The sequence below is a fragment of the Dreissena polymorpha genome, chromosome 13 (assembly GCF_020536995.1).
Source record: "Dreissena polymorpha isolate Duluth1 chromosome 13, UMN_Dpol_1.0, whole genome shotgun sequence".
NCBI classification, from domain to species: domain Eukaryota; kingdom Metazoa; phylum Mollusca; class Bivalvia; order Myida; family Dreissenidae; genus Dreissena; species Dreissena polymorpha.
The window spans coordinates 6,221,085-6,243,466 of NC_068367.1; the positions used below are offsets into that span (position 1 = coordinate 6,221,085).

Sequence of the window (22,382 nt, forward strand, 5' to 3'; positions counted from 1 at the left end):
TTTTAGAAAATATATTTATTCTTGTTGTCCAATGACTCTGAATGGCTTAACAACCCTTTTAAGAATTTAACTAAACTATTTCTTAATTTGGAAATACAATTAAATGCAAATTTAGTACACTAAACTACATATTTTCTTAACCATTACTTAACCTGTTTTTTTAATGTTAATTTTAAATTAATTCACATGAGTATATGTCTGTTTGTGTTAATGCAGGAAAAATGCCCATTATTTAATTGGCATTGCATTCGTTGATGACAACTGTTTATCAAGCAAAAGCTTTTTGATTATTGATTGTAACACCACAAACCACATACCGCTTCCCAAAGATACATTGCATTTGTATCCCAAAGGACAGGCTTCTTGATAAATTCTGGAGATTCCTTGCGAGCATAAATGAAACTCAGAAACACAGTTTAACGGTTCCCAAACCTTGTGCGGGCAAACCTTGTTAACAGGACAAGGGGCACATACGGTGGTTCCATTTGTTGTGACAGCATAGTGGCCCGCTTGACAGTATGACAGTTTCCCTAAAAATAATTCAGATTGCTAAGGAGTTTTCGATAATAAGTGTGTTTGTATGCTCACCCTGAGGACAATACAATTTAAACCTATCACCATAGAAAAAGCCATAAATTTTAAACTTTCCTTTAAACTCGTGCAATAAAGTGGCAGAAAATAAATTACTTTATCAACATAGTGAAAATTAATATTCCATACAAAAAATAGTTGATATAGTACGTTTGTTTTGTGAGTAGAATGTGCTTTTGCAAATTACCACATGTGTCACTCCTAAAATTGATGCCTTTTTACAATTATGAAAATAATTGTAAATTGTATTCTTCAGAAACATATAAGTGCATTAACCATAATGAATTCTCTTCCTACAAAACAGGGAATTATTCTGTTAGATAACTTGTTAGAGGTGCATGTATATATACTGTAACTTTGTCAGTATCTAAAAAGCTCAAATAAAAAAACAACAAGAATACAATTTTAAAAAAGTAACCCTCAACTGGGCTCAAACCACTGACCCCTGCAGTCCTGCAGTAAAAGTCTACAGCTTTGACCACTCGGCCATCCAAGCTCATACAAAGAAAAATGAATTGTATACCTTGTATAAGCAATCCTCGTAGTTTCATAAAATATAACCACAACATTACAACTTTCCAAATTATTCAATCGTTTCGCGTTGCAACGCTTTATAATATTCAGGTTTTTAAATAGTCAAAAGATGCATGTAATGGATATTTTAGAGCATGATAAGTATTCAGTATTACTGTTTCTCACAAATATCATAACTAAAACGAAAATATGCGAATCTGAAACAACTTTTTTTAATTTTGTCAATTTACCAAAACACGAAAAGGACCCTTTAATCAATTAAGTACAAAAAGTGCATGATTCTGCTAAATTCCAGGCCAGGGTTATTGAACTTGGCAAGTGACCTTTCTACAGTGATACCAAACAAATAAGTTAAGTTTCAATGGGATACCTATACTAGACAATGTGATATAAAGGTGTTTTATGGTTACCGTTGCCAATTTAATTGTATGAAAAGAAGGCATAACTCTGCTGTAAGCTATGAAACTGTGACCTCACTCAATGACACTTAACTTCACGGGTGAAGTTAAATTTTTATGTGAATAGTCAAGCTAAAAATGATTTTGTGATAAAAACTAAACGTTTTACAGAAACTGTTTTAAGTTTCTAGTACACATACGACTAGTGGCTAAATATATGTGTTACGGTTTGACGTGCACAACACCATGGAAGTGTTATTTTGTATATGACAAGAATCCAAATATGTCTTTTTGTAATGCTGAACAAAAAACATGTTTGCATGTAATCTTTTACAAGTTTATAAATTTGACAAAATGCATCCAAAATCTGGAGTGAGATATACAACTTGTAATCAAAAATTTAAATTTTGAAATGTGTACACAAAATAAGTATAAACCTGAATTTAAAGGCTGGTCACTTTATTGTCAGGTTTCGATTACATATATTTACATGACTCGAACAAGCCTTCATATTGTTGAGTAAAACATTCTGCCCAAATGTTCTAGTTTAATGACACTCACATTTCCCAGATTTTAACACATTCTGGATATTATCTATTAAATATACATTTTGTTCAAGTTTTATCAAGATTTTGTCATAAATGTGACCCATGAAAATATGTTTTCTACGATTTGCCCTGGAGACCTAAATATGAATGTACATGACCCAGATTCAAACTCAGCTTTGATTTTGTTTAGATAAACATTGTTACACCAAGTTCCAAGAAGATGAGAAAAGTGACCTCTTTACCAAAGTTTTAAGGACATTTGAATGTAACTCACCATCCACACATCTACGCCCAGGCAAACATATGAACTGTTTTCCACCAACACAGTAGTTATCTGGGGGGCAGGGCAGTACCTGGTTATTGTAGCACAGCTTTGCCTCTGGGCATGGTGCACAGTGTGTAAAGTTACTTGGAATTGTACCGTCAGGACATGTGGTCTCATAACCTAAAACGTAAATGCACTTCATCAAGAGGTTTCCTTGTTGAACCTGATTTAAACATATTTTGACACAATTTGAATTAAAATATGTTGATAATGTAACCAAACATTGTTTTGTTCCACTGTTGCTCGGGTCAAAACCTGATAGCATGAAGTCGCTTGGACCTACAAGAAAACTTCAAACATAATGATTTCTTATATAATGTGTTTACCTACATAAGTCTGCTACATATTTGTATCTCAAGTGAAAGAGTATTCATACTGCCAAAACTCCGTACAACTTTCTGCATATGAACTAATAAGAACAAAACAAATACTATATATGCTTAAAATATCAAAGGCTCTAGATATTCTTAAAAAATCATTTCCTATACAAAACAGAACTGAGTTATTTAAATTAACATCTCCATAAGGTTTGCTAGGCAAATGTAAAGCTAAGGGAGGTAATTAAATTGTAACCATGAAGAAATGTGAATCAACTCATTCGTACCCAAAACCTTTTCGTCACATTACCCACTGCATAACCTTCGTCACATTACCCACTGCATAACCTTCGTTAGTTATCAAACTTTTCCTTTTCTGATAGTCACCTTTAGTTTCAGACTGTACCGATCTATGAGCTCCTTTTTCCCGGATGCTCTACCTTCTGGCTTGGCTGGCAGACCAGACGAAGCCAGCGTTGTATAATCACATGTTTTAACCGCCGTTTGGTACGGTTCTTTCAAACTGATTTTTTCTCGGATTAGTTTATCTCGTGCTGATGTACCCAGATTTGTCAACATCTGGCTTTCACTAAATGAATGTCTCCAAGAGCATCTTTTTGAAGCTCTACTGGCTTCATTCAAGACGACATTTTTTAACCTTGTTTCCTTCGTCGGTAATTTTGGCATTGTCGTTTTTGAGGCTTCTGTGAAGCACAGAGATTAATCGAATCTATTCCCTTTCACTTGGTTTGCGCCTACACTCAGAGCTTGACTTTCCAAACTGCCTCATATGCTGATCTAATCTTCCTTCTTTCAAGTCGTTCTACCACTATTCCCAGATTCTTAATATGTTTTGACGAGGAACAGCAACATTCTGCATGGGCCGTTGGAGAAACATGACGATCAAACACTGTTGCACCAGCAACCTTTAAAAGCTTCAATGAAAACATTTCCGCAAAGCGGCATTTGCCTCAAAGACACTTGGCTTTCCTGAAGTCGTCTCTTTGTCTCGAGGCCCACGTCAATAATCAGGACCCTGCCTCCCGACGTGAAACTTTGAGCCGCAGGTGTAACACCGTATCTCCAGGTCACGCTAAAATAGCTCCACTTCCTTCATTAAAGACAACGTGTCATACTTAGCTAAGAGGGCTTTATTTTCTTGTCACAACGCTTCCAACTCTTTGAAAAGAATTGAATCACCACCTTGAGCCATTTTGTGGCCTGTGGTGGACAGTTAAGAACTGTCGCTGGTTTATGTAACAAATCCCACCGCTGCCACCAAATTATGTAGTGCACGCCGGCCGCCATCCTGAAGCCGCCACCGAGCGCTATGTGTGCGGCTCAACAATGAGGATGTGCCTTCCGGAACCCTCAGGAGGCCGATTGCAAAATAACAATATAATCCAATGTTTTCGTAAGGGTACCTTTCTTTTGATAAGAAAATTAAAAAGTGATCAAGTTGCCACGAATATTTACAGTGCGACAAACAGGGGACCGTTGCCTTCAATGAACCTCTAGCTATTAGTCATCCCAAGGCCCTCTAGTCTAGTAGGAACATAGGTCCATGGTGGTATTTTTTAAATATGATTATGATGTTCTACATTGTCATGGGTAAAAGAAAATGTGTTCCCAAGAAAAATGTCATTCCCATGGGGTCTAAATCCTAGATAGCTGCCAAGACGGCCGACCAAAACATAGGAAATGCCGTTTTTTCGCAAATAACACAAACAACATATATTTGCCATGATTTTGGTAAGCTTTTTAATTTAAGCAATTGAGAACATAATATTCTTATTAAACAAAAAAGTTTTTTTGGTGAAATATTTAACGTATGAAAAAAATGACAAAATGAAAAAAGGTACAAACAAGATGTGTTTGTGAAACACAATGCCCCCCCCCCCTATATGACGTTTGACCTTGTAGGATGACCTTGACCTTGACCCTTCACCACTCAATATTGCAGCTCCATGAGATACACATGAATTTCCAATATAAAATTGCTAGCTTCAATATTGCAGAAGTGACATTTCATGAGCAATTTTGACCCATATATTTGACCTTGAAGGATGACCTTGACCTTTCACCACTAAAAATGTGCAGCTCCATGAGATACACATGCATGCAAAATAAGAAGTTGCTATCTTCAATATTGCAAAAGTATTAATAAAATTAGCGATTTGGGCCACATATTTTTGATCTCTGACCTTGTCGGATGACCTTGACCTTTCACCTTTCAAAATGTGCAGCTCCATGAGATACACATGCATGTCAAATATCAAGTTGCTATCTTCAATATTGCAAAAGTACTCATAAAATGAGCGATTTTGGCCACATATATTTGACATCTGACCTTAAAGGATGACCTTAACCTTTCACCACTCAAATTGAGCAGCTCCATGAGATACATATGCATGCCAAATATCAAGTTGCTATATTGAATATTGAAATACTGCAAAATTGTACATTAAATAAGCGATTTTGACCCATATATTTGACCTTTGACCTTGAAGGATGACCTTGACCTTAACTTTTCACCACTCAAAATGTGCAGCTCTATGAGATACATATGCATGCCAAATATCAAGTTCCTATCTTCAATATTGCAAAAGTTATTGCAAATGTTAAAGTTGGCGCAAACCAACCAACCAACAGACCAACCAACAGACCAACAGACAGGCGTAAAACAATATGTCCCCCACTACAACAGTGGGGGACATAAAAACATGTGTTTTTGTGCTTATGACATGTTTCAATTTGTATCTGAAAAGCAGTTTTGATACAATTATCCTCCTTACTACATTTATACACACCTATGGGACTAAGGAATATAAATAAATAATATTTCATGTGAATATGACAATATTAAAGTGATTTGTAAAACAAGAAAAGTGGGTGGGGTAAATCAAAAATGTAAAGAAACTAGAGCTTCGTCATAGGCGTGACGTATACCCCTACATGCTGTATTGACACAGAATATTTTGCATGCTGTCTTCACAGAACAAGAGAAGCTAATTTATTGCAATTTATGAATTATTATGCCATTATCATTTATGGCCATTTCTACCTTTGAACACTTGAATTCTTTCGCATGACACGCCGTTCAATGACTGAACAAAATTAATGTACATAGTCATTTTAAAATCTCACAATGAATGACATAGTTATGGCCCGAACAAGCTCATTTATGGCCATTTTTGACTTTTAAACTCAGTGTGACCTTGACCTTGGAGATATCGACGTAGTTCTTTCGCATGACACACCGTCCAATGATTGTGAACACATGTACCGAGTATTTTTTTAATCTCACAATGAATGACATATTTATGGCCCGGACAAGATCATTTATTGCCATTTTTGACTTTTGAACTCAATAACCTTGACGTTGCAGATATCGACGTAATTCTTGCGCAACACACACCGTCCAATGATGGTGAACACATGTGTCAAATGATTTGAAAATCTCACAATGAACGACATAGTTATGGCCCGGAAAAGCTCATTTATTGCCATTTTTGACCTTTAAACTCAATGTTTGACCATGACCATGGAGATATCGACTTAATTCTTTTGCATGACACACCGTCCAATGATGGTAAACAAATATGCCAAATGATTTTAAAATCTCACAATGAACGACATAGTTATACTAGACAAACTCATTTATGGCCATTTTTGACGTTTGAACTCAAAGTGTGACCTTGACATTGAAGATAACGACGGAGTTATTTCGCATTACACACCGCCAAATGATGGTGAACACATGTGCCAAATAATTTATTTTAAAGTCTCACAATCATTACAAAGTTATTGCCCGGACAAGCTCGTTTATGGGCAACTCCAAGTGTGACCTTGACCTTGGCGATTTCGACGTACTTCTTTCGCATGACACACAGTCCCATGACGGTGAACGAATTTATCAAGTCATAAAACCTAACGATAAATGACATAGTAATGGTCCGGAAAAACTTTCGATTTAAAGTGACCTAGTGTTTGACCCGGCATGACCTATATTCAAGCTTGACATAGAAATCATCTAGATAGAACATTCTGACCAAGTTTGGTGAAGATCGGGTGAACTTTTCATGACAGACCGACCGGCAAAGTGATTCCTATACCAATGGTAATGGGGATATAAAAATACCTAATGTGCATATTGATATATTTTGAGATATACGAGGCTTGTTAACTTATGTTTGTGTATTTGGATCTTTTCGATGCATGTACATTGTTTTTAAACATCAAATTCATTGCTCTGTATTATAATTGTAAAAATAAAGATAAAAATCATTTATTAACAAAGGGTATACAATCTCTCACAATGAGCTCTGGTAGCATCAGCGGCTTACACTGCATGATTATAAGATTTTATTTGAAAACAATGTTTTGTATCCACAAAACTTCTTGATCACATGGTTTCTAAAGCAAAGATAGCTTCCAAGATTGCTTCCCATACACCTATAAAATACTGTGTTTGCACAAATTGCATAAAAACAACATCTAATTTCGACCGTTTATGTTAGCTTTTTAATTTAAGGAATGTATAACATATTATTAAAAAAACTACAACAATTACGTATTTTTGATGAAATATATATTACATGAATATATTATATGAAAACATGATTAATTACACATTAAATTAGTTGTTTTTGTAAAGGACATTTTCAAGTGTTACCTGAAAAGCTTTTTTGATTAAATTAACATGTCAATATATAATATAATGCATATATAAAACATAAAGAGACTTAGGAATAAAATGATATATTATTTTATGTAAATATCATCCATGATTATTACATACAAGTAAATGAAAGTGGATGGGGCAAATGACAATCTGAAATAAAAATTCCTACAGTGCATGTTGATATATTTTAAGATAATTGATCATTTTTAAACGTGTTATATTAACGGATATACAGATTTATTTGTGTACTGATCAGTGCATGTACATTGCATGTAATATAATTCCACGAATTCATAACAGTATTGTTAATAAAATCAGGAAAACAAGATCATACAATTGTATGCACATAGCTTACGCATGAAAATCCCTCAAATAAAAAGCACTGTTATAATAACATGTCACTTAAATCATCCCATAAAACATACTTGTTTCGAAACAAAGATTGTTATTTTTACACACGTCAAATCTGCTTAAGATGTGTTGTATGCATGTATTTTTTTGAGATGACGTTAAAGTGTCAATGCTGTTTACTAAAACTGAACCACTGCATAATACACAATTGCGAGACAGATTCTTAGTCTTTACTGAATTATGAAGTTTCTATATTGTTCTTGTAACGTATACTTTCCTTTCTATGTGTTAATAGGAAGCATATTGCATTCAATCAAGTAAGTAGTTTAAATCTAATTAAGATAATCAACCAAACCAGTTGTACGTGGTTTTTTTTAAGTTTTAAGTTTATGAAGTCCTCCGGCACCTGAGGCTGAATAATGTGTGTACCCGGAGTTGGTTCCATAACTTCTGCTAAATTAACTCACTAGACTGTGGTTTAAAAATCAACAAGATGTGTTTGTGAAACACAATGTCCCCCTATATGATGTTTGACCTTGTAAGATGACCTTGACCTTGTGAAAGATGAACTTGACCTTGACCTTTCACCACTCAAAATGTGAAGCTCCATGAGATACACATGCATGCCAAATATCAAGTTGCTATCTTCAATATTGCAAAATTATTCATAAAATGAGCGATTTCGGCCACATATATTTGACCTCTGACCTTGAAGGATGACCTTGACCTTTCACCACTCAAAATGTGCAGCTTCATGAGATAAACATGCATGCCAAATATGAAGTTGCTATCTTCAATATAGCAAAAGTTATTGCAAAATGTTAAAGTTGGCGCAAACAGACCAACAGACAGACCAACAAATCAACAAACAGACCAACAGACAGGGCAAAAACAATATGTCCCCCACTACTATAGTGGGGGACATAAAAAGGAAACTACTAATAAATTGTAAACAGCCATACAGAGCTAGATTTATATGTGATGTGATAGTGTACTTCTTATTTAGAAATGTTTATATAAAAAACACAAGTTTTACATTCAAATCCAAACGAGCATTATAATAATGCTAAGCAAGCGGTTAACACTGTATCTTTTAATGAAAAAACAACAATTAGCGAGAATTTATTTAAAATTGAATTAAAATTGTGAGGAATAAAAATTAATGTTTGTTTTCAAGAATTTGTCAGACCTTACATTTGTATGCGCTGTGAGTGAAAAGCGGTCTTCGACACAGAATGTTCAAACATGCTGGTTGCGTCATACACTCACGGTTCATCGAGCGCATGTAAACGTTCCCGTGTAACACAGATGCTTATCTATCACAGGGTCGATTTTAGGTCTAAATGGTTGGCCAAAGGCTTCAATCATATTTAAAAAACAAACAACATGGATATTTTGAAATATTTAATTTTGTCTGCAAGACCATTGTTGAAGGGAATGGAAGTTGTTGACAATTTTGCAATCTCTTGACAGTGATTGTGTTTTTATTTTTATAAGATCGTGTCTAAACTTTAAAATTAGGCCTGAATGTGATTCTACGAATATTTCTTTATACATTAATGTACAAAACCATGCTATCACCTTTAATAGCGAAATGTGAGCAGTTTTTTTTAGTTATGACCTGGTGTAGTTGTGAACCAAAGAATCGCAACACAGTTAAAAACATGCGGACCTTTATACGTTATGATGAAGCAGGGGATCGCTTTTTGCACGTGTGAAGAAAAAAATCCACACAAATATATCAGTAATGACATCAAGCGGTTGCTTTCAAGACATTAAATTGTAGAATCAACTTAGACATTGGTTTACTACCGACTTAAAAGATATGTTTGCATTTTTCAAAATAGCAAGAGCCTATGCCAAGGAGGTGACGATAAGAACAGAAAACAAAAATAAGTTATTCCATTATTATACAGATCATACATACTTTCCATTCGAATAAGCGAGTTTTAATAAACAAGCCCCCTCTCAGTCAAACCAAGTAAGCATCCTGAATAAAAAAGACTGTTCAATATGCAATCAATAACTGAATCCCGAATATTTTGAAAATATGTTATGCATCTAGTTTTAAATAAGACTGACAGAAACATGGTACTTCTGTCTGACACGAATAGTTTCATACTATATTTAAACGGTTATTTTACGAAATGAGGCAAATTATAATTGAGTAATTGGTACCAAACAACCTTGCACAAATATTTTCATTATAAAACGCCATATATCAATTAAGACCAATATTAAAGCACATTAACCATATATTTTGTGTTTTTTTAACTGTGTGTGTGTGGGGGGGGGGGGCAGGAGCAGATTTTCCATATAATTATGTTTGAAAAAATTCATTCACAAACCTTGTGTTATTATATAGTCTATTGTTGAAAAGTTTTTGATAATAATGAAAGGTAACACAATAGCGACGAATAAATGGTGCCTCTAGAGTGTTTACAAGGTTTTACTATAGCCATATATAGCCACATAAGGAAACATACCCCGCCCCCTGGAGGCCATGCTTTTTAAAGCAACCAAAACTGTAAATAAGCGTACATTCGCGGCAAAAAGTCGACCTCGGCCATCAGTCGAGGGGTATAATGTGGCTAGAATAACTTTTTTTCCTTATCTCTGCCATAAGTGTGTGTGTGTGTGGGGGGGGGGGGAGGGAAGGGGTAAGTTTCCTTAATATCTCGGACATGTTTAAGTGACGTTTTAGTCATGGTTCTGAGGGCTTTTGCACGGGCAGTTGACATTTTTTTGGATACTAATAATATGAATATGAAAACAATACCTTCAACATTTAAATAATTTACTAGTATTATGATGAAAAATATATTTTATGATGAAACATTTATTTTATTGTTCACAATCGCAATAACATATAATTCATTTATAAGCAAATATATATTTATTTCACAAATCAAAATGAAACTACCGGTACATTTCATACAATACAGCAAACTATATCACACGAATCTTGAAGGAACTATCGTAAGCAAGTTACACGCTTCCGTTTGGGCATCTTGTCTCAGTTTTATCATAAATATATAAGAGTTACTTAGCAGATAATCCAAAGTAAATGTGTATTTAATATGTCCTATCAAACTTTTTAATAATCCAGCGTGAGTGCATTATTTTATTGTAATCGAACAATGACTGAAAACTTAAATCAAATAAGATCTATTTATTTACGAAACGATTGTGCGTTAATTGTGGCGCAGTTGTGAATAAGTCACCAAAGCCACACCTTCATCCAATCAAAAAATATACAGTGTTAAGTTGAACAATAACGTTTGGTTGAGTTGTAGTTTGTAGCCCAACCGTTGTGCATATCATTATCGGATAACTATTTTAGGCGTTACGAAATAAAGACAGATGATCAAAATGATGCCAACACTTCACTTTACACTTTGATCTTAGTCAAAAGGCCAAGAAGCGAACATTGGTGGCATAAAGACACCTGCAACTGTTGACAGTTTGTATCCACATTGATTAAATTTAAATTGGTACAGGTGTCAGCGGCTCGATTTTTCTATTGTTCTCAGTAGACAACGGACGATGTGTAAAAAAAAACTAATTGCCATGTATATTTTTGCCACTCTACCGTATGTCACAAACGTTTAATATTTACGAAGTTATTTTTATATGTATTTATTTGGACTTATTACAAAGATTAATGAATTAAAATCAATGCATACATGATTATTTTTTATCGGCGGACATTTAAGTAACAGACGAGTTGGCCTTACCGTAAACAGTCATATCATTCACCTGCTCTGGAGATTTTTTACTTTCAAAAAACGGCCCAGAAATATGGATTAAGTATCTCAACAATAAGTCGAATTGACTTTTAAGGTCAATTTTGGGAGCGTTTTTAGGTCGACTAATGGCCGCAAATGTACGGTACTAACAATTTACTCGGCCAATGAATTACGCGTTTTCTGGATCAATTTGTACACCGGCACAGATGTGACATGAGCATGTTTTTGTGTGTATTATTTACGTTATAAAAATGCCTCAATATATCGTTCTTGCGGCTTTTCAAGAAAATGAGTTAGTTAGTCGCGGGAACAACAGAGCTAACTCTTGGTAACAGCATTACAAGTTGTGAAAAAGAAATAAATTGTTCCATCAAGGTATTAATGTGAGACAGCTAACCACTCAGAACACTTGTAATTTGTTTAATGTATGTATACAACGACTTATACAAGGAAAACTTTCATGACTCTGTTACTGTGTATGATATGCTTGTGCATTTAAATACATTTTAAACTGCGTGTATTCTGATTGGTCGTTACCACGAGTATGTTTTCTCAATCATTATTGTAAGATATATTATTTCCAAGACTTATTAAGTTATTCCGTTTAGTCAGCTATGTTGTCACCACTACTTAGGTACACCTTCCCGAGGCTGGATAAGTCGTTCCCACAAGTTTGCAACATGCATCTCATTTCTCGAATTATTATTGAAGCTTATTTCTCACATTATTTCATGTATTGAAGCATTTGAAAAAATATACAGATAATCAGAAAGGCAATGAATTGTTAAATAGTTTGGTAATTCTATAATAATAAGAAATAAGCTTTATAACATTGGCATACTCAATTAACCACTCGAGAGACATGGTTTTATCGACTGTATTTGAAAATGATTGTCTTGTTTATGCATACAATTTAATAAATACCCGTTCGAACGAAGACGCCATACATTGTGTAATGTTGTCTGTTCTTATATATTATAACAAATACATGTATTAACATTCTAGGCAAAACACTTTGTTTTCAATACATGTATGCCAAAAACATAATCGGCTCAAACATAATAAGTAGAATAAGTAAGATGAGCTTCAACATGCAATTTTACCACAGTTAAATTGGACAAATGTGCCACCTCCCGTTATAAGCGCCTTATCCGTAACACAGACTTTTCTTTTGGAAAAACAAATGCAACTTATCTTGTGGATCAACCAAAAACACATTTTTTGACGCTACAAATTGTATATTTTGATGCAATAGGTTGGTTGCAATTTCATTTGTCTGTGCACTTAAAAGATAAATGAACCGTCGCTGAATCGCAAAACATTGACGGATTTTACAAAAAAAGGTGCCATATGTTGAAAATGAACAAACACAATCTACTCATCTCATTGATTTCTGAATTATAAAAAAACACTCCAACGAAGCGACACCTTGGAAGTATAATTGGCTTGTGTATTAAAACATTGGAAAAGAGAGTCGGCGCCTGTGATCAACGGCTTTCATAGTAATCCGAATGAGTTAATTAACACCATTGTTGTGTGTGATCAGCTGGACAGGCTACGGTTGTTCAATTTTTTTTAGATAAACTGTATGGAGCCGTAGTGTCGCGTGGACTGAATGTCATGAGCACAGATGAACTTGACTGTAAGATTTACCAGGCAGTTTTCTAGACTGATTCCATGATCCAACTGGGATATATCAACACTACAACAAGCCGCTTCAACACATTTGTGAGAAACAGACTTAGCCGTATTCACGAATTGACTAAACCTGAAAAATGGCGTTAAGTTGACTCCAGATCCAACCCCGCAGACCTAGCATCGAGAGGAACAGAACAGAATAGTTTATTTTGACTTAAGCATATATACAGCTCATCGTCATAAACATACATATTTAATAACAGCAAGCGATTCCATTATATACAAAACATACATCATTTCAAAGAAAGATCGTTTCAAAAACAAATTGAATACAACATGTTTTAGTGAGAATGTCACATGGAAGAGGTAAATACTCAGTGACCACATAATATAAAAAATGTTGTTTAATGATTGCAACAAGTATTACATTAAGGCATTGATCCCTATGGCGTTAACAGTTTGAATACCTGGCTTGAAGGACCAGAGTACCTGTTGCACGATGAATAGACTTGTCCTTGTTTAACAAACACACCGTAAGTAGCAGAAGACTTGGAAGCCAAGCGCGACGTTGGAATCAACACCACCGCATCATACACCGGAACAAATATCGACGACTTAATCAACCACTTTTCTGACTGGAACAAGTTACTCAGAGCGGTTGCCTGGCTACAGAGGTTCATAGTATTCTGCAGACGACACACACATCCTAAGATGCCGTAGAGTTAAAACGTGGAGATCTCGTGCCAGTCGAAACACAGAACGCTACATGTACAATATTACGACATGTACATAGGGCCCATTTTATGCAGATAATTGAAGGCCTCGGTTAACGGACTTATTCGGATATCTGGAAGAAAACTCCCCATAGATAATGACAAAGACCAAATTATCCTTCCCCATGATGATCACGTGAGAGAACTTATTATTCGCCATTGCTTTAACAACAATGGACATGTAGGAAGACACCATGTAATTGCGGAAATAAGAGCGAATGACTGGATACTACGTGGCCCAAGCCCTGTCAAGAAGACGAATGTATTAATTGCAAAAGACAGCACGGTCCGTTAATCACCCAGCAGATGGTACCACTTACCCAAGAGCAGACGACACCTGACAAACCTCCGTTTACATTCGTAGGCGTGGACTTCTTTGGACCATTAATGGTAAAAAAACGTAGACCCAGCGTTAAAAGATATGGTTGCCTGTTTTCTTATTTGACTAAGAGATCGGTCCATATAGTAATAGCTCACAGCTTGACCACTGATTGGTCTTTAGCGGTTTACCAACGCTTTACAAGCAGACGAGGATATCCTGAAAAATTGTTCATTGATAACGGTATAATTCTAGTCAGCGGAGATAAAGAACCGAGGAAATCTATAGAAGAGTAGAACCAGTCAAAGATCGGAAGATATTTGTTGCAGAACAACGTAGAATGGAAGTTCAACCCACCATATGGAAGCAACATGGGTGGAGCATGGGAGCGCATGATCAGTTACATGCGCACCATACTGAAATCCCTTGCCAATAGACATCTCTTAACAGACGAGAAATTATTAACATCGATTAGCGAGACCGAAAGGATTATAAATGACAGACCTATCACCCCTGTTAGCAACGATCAAAAAACATCACAGCATTGAAACCAAGCATGCTACTATTAAAGTCACTATCACGCTCACCAATACATACGGCTACTGTATTATGATATATACAAACATTCGACAACAAGTAGTACCATTCAATGGTTAATTACAATAGGAAGACCCTAAAAACAAGTAACATTGATGTAAAAACGTTATATTACAAGCATTCGGCAAGTTTTAAGCATCTAAATATCTAAATATCGTTCCACGATGTAATCTACTTTCGCTTTCGAGTCAGGATCGGGTTCATTCGGGTTGCGTTCATTTGCATTATTTATACAAGCCATTTTCGCATTCGCTAAGTTCCAGTGACCAAAAATTCATTTTTATTTCACATAATGATTATTCATGAGAGCTACGTCATGCTTCCGACGTTTACCGTATCCAATCTCGTGTTCGCCCGTAAATGTTCGGATATTTCACGGGAGATATAAATGGAATTATTTGTGGCCACAAAAAATAAAAACGAGCATTTTGTATCTCGTTAAATCAATTCTACCAGACAACATCTAACGTTGAAATTTTGCATTTTGCTAAAAGGAACATTGATTTTTTTATGGGTTAGCTTTATTTCACGAAATATTCGATATGTTTGAGCCTGATTGTTACTTTAATGAAGAGTAAACACAGTTTACCAAGAGGAGTTTTGCAAGCAGACGACATATACAGCAGAATATGGTGGAAACAAATACAATATTTCAGCGACGTATTCCTGAAACGCTGGGTGAAAGAATACTTGCCAAACCTTCAAATTCGCCAAAAGTGGCAAAGGAAAACCAGAAACCTACAAACCGGTGACATAGTACTGGTCGCAGATGATAACATCCCCAGGGGGCAGTGGCCACTAGGCAGATTGACCGAAGTATTTAAGGGAAGGGATGGGCTTGTATAAAAATGTAGAGTTAAAACTAGAAAGACAAATCTTTTAAGACCTATCACAAAGTTATGTTTATTAGAGGGCATTGATTAAGATGTTTAAATACATAATACTTTTCTTAGATTTGGCTTAATGGTATTTTGAATTTTTACATTTTTGATTGTTTTTCTACAAAACATTTTATTTTACATGACCTTTGATAAGTGTAGTTTGTATGGATTTTTGAATTTTGACTACTTTTTTATGAGATGAAATTAAGAGACTTCATGTAGGGCACTGTACGAATTAAATATGGGCCGCGACGCGACAAAACCTGCCTTAATGACATTGATGACGTTATTGGGAAAACCCGCTTTAACTGACGTCATTGTTTTACCAGAATTTTTTTTAGTGTTTGGTTTAAAAATAGTTATGTGCGTCATTGTTGCAATTTTCGGAATAACATAATGGATGATGAAATAGAGGTATGTATTTGGTTGTTCATGAGTGTAGTGTTATGAACGTTTTGCTTGAAATATGTAAATTTCTATTGGTTTAATTGGTTTAATAACATGAATCGTCTGAAGTGAAAGTAAAACAAAATGCTGCAGTTTTGCTCAATAGCGTTTAGAAATCTAGTAAACTTTGCTCTATCGAAAGCCATGATATTTATGAAATGAGTTATACGACTGTATTCTTTCAGTAAATTTATACTTTGCAAGCATGTATTTATGATAGTTAAATAAATAGACATTGCTTAAACGAGTAGCGAATGGATGTGTACGTTAATTGTTATGAGAAAATGTGATTATCATTAGAGAGCATGTATTTAAGATAGATAAGATAAATAAATACTATTATAAGTTAAATGAATACTAACATTGCTTTAACGAGCAACGAATGGCTGTGTACGTTGATTATGAAGAAAATATGATCATCAAGAGTTTTGACATTTCAAAATGGTTGCTTCTTTGTTGTCATTTAATAACTATTGTTTGTATATCACCCTTAGTTTATTCCTATATCGACAGTTGGGTCTGTGGTGTAATGGAAGCGTTGAAACGCTATGAAATTGATTGATTGAAGTTTAATTCCCGTCTCCGTAACGTTTTTATTAACTCGTGTTATTTGTTATTTGCAGATAGTTACATGCAAATTATTTATTACTTAAAGCGGGTATATACGATTTTGTCAAATATTTAAGAATTTATATAAACTGTGTAAAAAATCTTATTATATATATATTTCAATATAAATTAAAATAAAAGTTAAGAAGAACATGTGTCGAAAAATGCGAAATAATCCAGATATTTAATTCTGAAATTGAAAACGGCTGTACAGCCGAATTCGCCAGCATGTATACCATACATGTACGATGTGCATCTAAACATACGAGGGGTGTTCCAGAAGTTCGTGGATTTTCGCTATAACTTTCATTTCGTAACATAAATGGACAAACAAATAGCATGTTAAGAATATTTAGTCCTTTCCAAATATACTCTCCAAATATCATGAAAATACATAAAACAATAAATATAAATCACAGAGGCGTATCCAGAAAATTTTGAGAGGGGGGGCTCAACAGGGGAGGGTGCGGGAGGGGTGTCCCCTTGCGTCGTCGATTTTTTTTTGAAATGGCACCTTGAAATGATGCGATTTCCTGCTATCTTATCAGCATTTTGCATGATAAAAGTGCATGTGAAACAAAAAAGAACTTGAGTTCACACATCAAGTGTGACAGACACACGGACAGACAGACACACAGGGGTAAATCAAATGTCTCTTAAACCACTAAAGTGGTGGGAGACATTATCTTTATCCATAACTTTTTTAACGGAGTTAGATGGGTTGACCTCCTTTTTAACCTTGTTGGATATCCCACTAGGTCAACTTAGGTACAACATTAAAATGTTTATGTCCATGTCCCTATGAATGGAAAGCAGGCACACAGCGGACAACCTGTCCTGAGCCATTGATGATCTTAGTTTTGTCTTAACAAGTCCTTTGGCACTGATACTCATTTCACACTCGCATGATGTGACAGGGAACACACATGATATGGACAAAACAGTGTAAATGGTGGGGTACAGCTGGGAATCACAATGTGCAACAGAGCCCTGAAGGGAAGTAGGTGGGTTGGGTACACCTTTCCACCTAGCCTGCCATATAAAGTGCAACACGGCAGGGAGGGACTGAGGGGAAGGGAGATCATCATTGAACCATTCAAGTTCACTAGCACTGACATTAGAGGAGCACATTTGTTCAGGTATAAACTTCAATCCCATGGCTGCCTTAGTCTGCAAATCATTGAATTGGGTGTCCATTTCGTTCACAAAAGTGTCAACAAAGGGAGTCGTTAGGTTTCTTGTGTAGTTTAATTCGGGTGTTGCTGCCTCGATGTTGTCACGCTTTAAGAAAATGATTTAGTTTCATATAGCAAAGTAATTCTTCATTTTTGAGTCTTTTAATTTTAAAAACTATGGATGAACATGAGCAGTTAGCCCGATTTGTAAAAAAAAAAAAATAAAAAAAAATAAAATTGCCATTCATTAAGTGTGCAGTTGAATTTCACTGGCAATAACTTGTTACTCAAAAGGATTATCACTCTAAAGAGTTAATACCAATTAAATTCATCAAAGAAATTACCGAGAAAATAATAATGATTGTCCATTGCGTTCGTCTAAACTCTTTAATTGCTACAAATTGAAAGATTGTTTTTCACAAGTTTCATGCGGCAGCCATTTGTAAACATTTATCTATAGCTAAATGTATGGATGAATTTCATTAGTTGAATGTATCTCCTTCAGCCAATCAAATAGCGCAGTTTATTACTTACAGTCAATGAAGCGTGCACTTTAGCTGACAAAGGTTAGATCGTCTGTACACATGCCTGGGGGCTAATCACACAAATCGACAGCTGTTTATGGCTTAATTACGGACAAATGACAGGAAAAACACAATGGGTTTGAAATGGGGCTCATTTTTATTAAAAATTGTGTCTAGCCAGCCAGCTGGGGGGGGCTTTAGCCCCCTAGCCCCCCACCTAAATACGCCTCTGAATCAGAGATTTAAACATGTGCACAATGCGCACACCGACGCACGTGTAACGTTTCAGTTCAACGTCAATGACGTTATGAAGTTAACAACTGTCAAATCTTTTCCACATAAGCACCTCCAACGCAAATGCACTTTATGTGTCGGGAAATCCACTTGTCAAAAGTGTCTCTATACCAGTCAGCGTCAAAAGACGACATGATTCGCTTTGCTGCAACTGTAAGTTCCTGTTTACTTGCAAAGCGAATACCGCACCACTGTGATTTAACTTCCGGGAAGGCGCGGAAGTCCATAGGGGCCAAATCCGGGCTGTAAGGAGGACTTAGGCGCTGTAACGTGAAATTTGCCGTATATTCTGTTATCAACGACATTTAAACCAAATTTTAATTCGCGTAACGCTCATACTTATAATAAAATACACGCGTGCGCCGCATCTCGTTACTGAGGTCTCTATGGCAACGCGTTTCAAACGCGCTTTATGGAATTCATGCATTTTTAGCTTATATATAAAGTTCGTGATAATTGGTTTGTATAATATGTAAACTTCATTGACTTTTACCAGCAAACTAATAAGTTATAGCGAAAATCCACGAACTTCTGGAACATCCCTCGTAGTTTAACGGTTTATAATACAAAGACGAATGCTTCGGTTATTGTAAGGAAAATATGTACGTCACTATCGGCTCGGGGCGCTAATTTGTCTTTGCTGCATTTTATGAAATTCGGCTTTAATTTATAATTTTTCTTGCATATTTTGTGTTATTTTAACATATTTTATCAATATATTACAATTATCACATATAAAAAATCGTATATACCCGCTTTAAATGATATTGAATTTGAATCTCGTTACCTTACTTAGATTTGATGCGATTTAATAAAAACTTGAGCGCTTCACAATCACCTATAAGCAAAGTGCAACATGTTAAAATGATTATTGTTTAAATGATTGTTTAAGTGACTAAATACCGTGCGATGTCCATTTAAAGTTAGCTTATATGTACGCAGTATAAATCAAACTGTAATTGATATTTCATTTTAATACAGGAGTTGCAGAGTGTTCTCTCGCAACACTTTGGAAAAACACCCGCTTCGACACCATATGCTTCACAAGAACTCTGTGATTCGCCAAACGGAAATGATGAGATCGATACAGACGATGGTCCTCAAGACATCAATGTTATAATGCAAAGGCGCGTTCGCGATAACCTTTCTCATCAAGAGAGCGTTGTTGAAGAAGATGAAGAGAGTGATGATGTTGATGATACGGAGGATTTTGCACCTTGTAACGATGTAGAATTTTCGAAAATACAGAAATTCTGCTCTGAAGGGTGTGGTTGCAACCGTGAATGCGCTAAAGCACTTAGTGCTGAAAAGGTGTTCGTACACATTCTGAACGTCAGAGACATGGAGAAAAGTGCTAAAGACCTTTACCTGATGGGCATATTGCAGGACGACAGAAGTTCTGATGTCACCAAAAGATGAATGATAAGGCTGCGTAATAGATACACGTTTAAGTTCAGTGGCAAACTAGTGTGTCGAAGAACATTTCATGTGTGCTATGATATCGGAAGAAGTGCACTGAAAGGTATAATGTCGCACATGTTAGAGCATGGGGTTGTGCCAAGAAACCACGGAAACAAGGGCAGAGTCCTAAGCATGCGTTAATGCTTCGACGACGTTCAACGTGTTGTGGCGTACCTTATGAATTGTGCAGAGCGAGAGGGCATTCCTTTGCCAGCCGCACCACGAGGACGGGATAATATTCCACCAATATACCTGCCGGCGAGCACAACAAAACTCGACCTGTTCATGGATTATCAGCAGAATTGTGCGTCGAACAGAAGGATTGTCAAACTCACTGCTTTAAAATCCATTTGGTCAAGCTGCGTGCCACATATACGTATCGCCTCTCCACAGAATAATGTCTGTGCCATCTGCGAAAATTTACGGAAACGCGTGGTGGACACTATGGAAGAGGATGAAAAATTGGAGGCGACAGACGCATACGGTGACCATATCAGACAGGCTAAAAGGGTCAGTCTATTGATAAATAACTTATATCTTTATTATGCTCCCCAAAATTTATTTTGAGCGGAGCATATAGTCGCTGCATCGTCTGTCCGTCCGTGTGTCCGTCCGTACACAATTTTTTTCCGGACTATTTCTCAGCAACTAATGACCGGAATTCAATGAAACTTTATGGGGAAGCTTCACTAACAAGAGGAGATGTGCAAGAATATTATCAGCGGGTTCTGGTCGGATGATTTTTCACATAGTTATGTCCCTTTGAAATTTTCCATGTTTTTAACTGTACATATAATGCAATTCTTGTCCGGACTATTTCTCAGCAACTTATGACCGGAATTCAATTAAAATTATGGGAAGCTTCACTACCAAGAGATGTGCATATCATCAGCGGGTTATGGTTGGAGGATTTTTAACAGAGTTATGGCCCTTTGAAATTGTCTATAAACAAATTATCGCCCCCCCCCCAACTACTGTGCCCTCAAGACGTTTCATTTATCTGAAAATATAGTGCAATATTGTGACAAAAAAAACTTTGGGGAGCATCACCCATCTCGGATGGTTTCTTGTTTGTATTAAGATATGTGTGGAGCTGATTAATACAGAAATTCCTTTGCTATAACGGATTACATGTTGTCATATTTTGGTCAACGGGACACTTAACCGTTCGCTATATTACGTATGTGTAAGCGGTTCATATGAAATAACACAATATCTTCGCTTTCTATATCAACAATAAGTCATTTCTTATTATACTTCAGGAACGAGAACTGTATAATGAGTGTGTGCGTTGAAGTCGAGAGACCCCTGAATCGAGTGCTAAACACCATTTCTCGTTTGACTTCAGCCAGAGTGTGAGTCTTCCACATCATTGCAACCAAATGGGCCCGCTGTATTTTCTATCCCTTAGAAAAGTACACATCTTTGGATTTCGACTAGACGGTGAGCCACGGCAGCTGAACTTCATCATTGACGAAAATGAGACAATTGGGCAAGATGGCGGCGACGCTCAAGGCCCGAATGCCGTGATCTCCATGATCGATTGGGCGATCGAGAACCATGCTCAAAATCCTATACCTTTTGCCATTCATGCTGACAATTGCCCAGGTGTGTAATCGTTTTGAATTGTATTTTTCTTTCACACATATACTGATTAAGTTAACGTATATGAAGAGTTTTCGAAAACACAATTGACCATTGCTTATGTATGAATGTATTATTTCCGATTTTTTTCTATACAGGCCAAAACAAAAATCGCTTCTTGCTCGGCTACTTCATGTGGCGAGTAATGACTGGACAACAACAAACAATCGAATACATGATGCAGATCCCAGGTTGGTATATTACCTTACTAATGTATACTATGAATGGATTACACTTTCAGTATGGCTATCTATTCGTTAATTTTTAAGCGAATAATGAAAAGACGTCGGGTTTATTTTCGAAAACAAAACACAAGAACAATAGAAAAAAAACCTTTACACAATAAAATAATATTTACGACCATATAGTAATGACATGCATATTTCTTTATCATTTCATAGAAGTTTAATAGTTACACATATATATAGGACACGCCAAATGCCACGTTGACAGGAGGTCTGACTGCGAAAGTATGGAACAATTAGCGGCGGTTAAACAAGTCGTCGGTAACCAACATCGCCGT

The 22,382-nt window shown here is 36.0% G+C and overlaps 1 protein-coding gene across 7 annotated transcripts in view; it reads right to left on the minus strand.

The window, feature by feature from the left end:
- Positions 1–22,382, minus strand: part of LOC127854475 (uncharacterized) — a 282,308-nt gene that overhangs the window by 1,782 nt on the left and 258,144 nt on the right. For all 7 annotated transcript variants that reach the window (XM_052389530.1, XM_052389527.1, XM_052389528.1 and 4 more), the window contains 2 exons: positions 2,346–2,516; positions 318–530 (listed from right to left, as the gene is read on the minus strand). In XM_052389530.1, the coding sequence (XP_052245490.1) occupies positions 318–530; positions 2,346–2,516 (384 nt within the window). The remainder of the gene's footprint in view (positions 1–317; positions 531–2,345; positions 2,517–22,382) is intronic.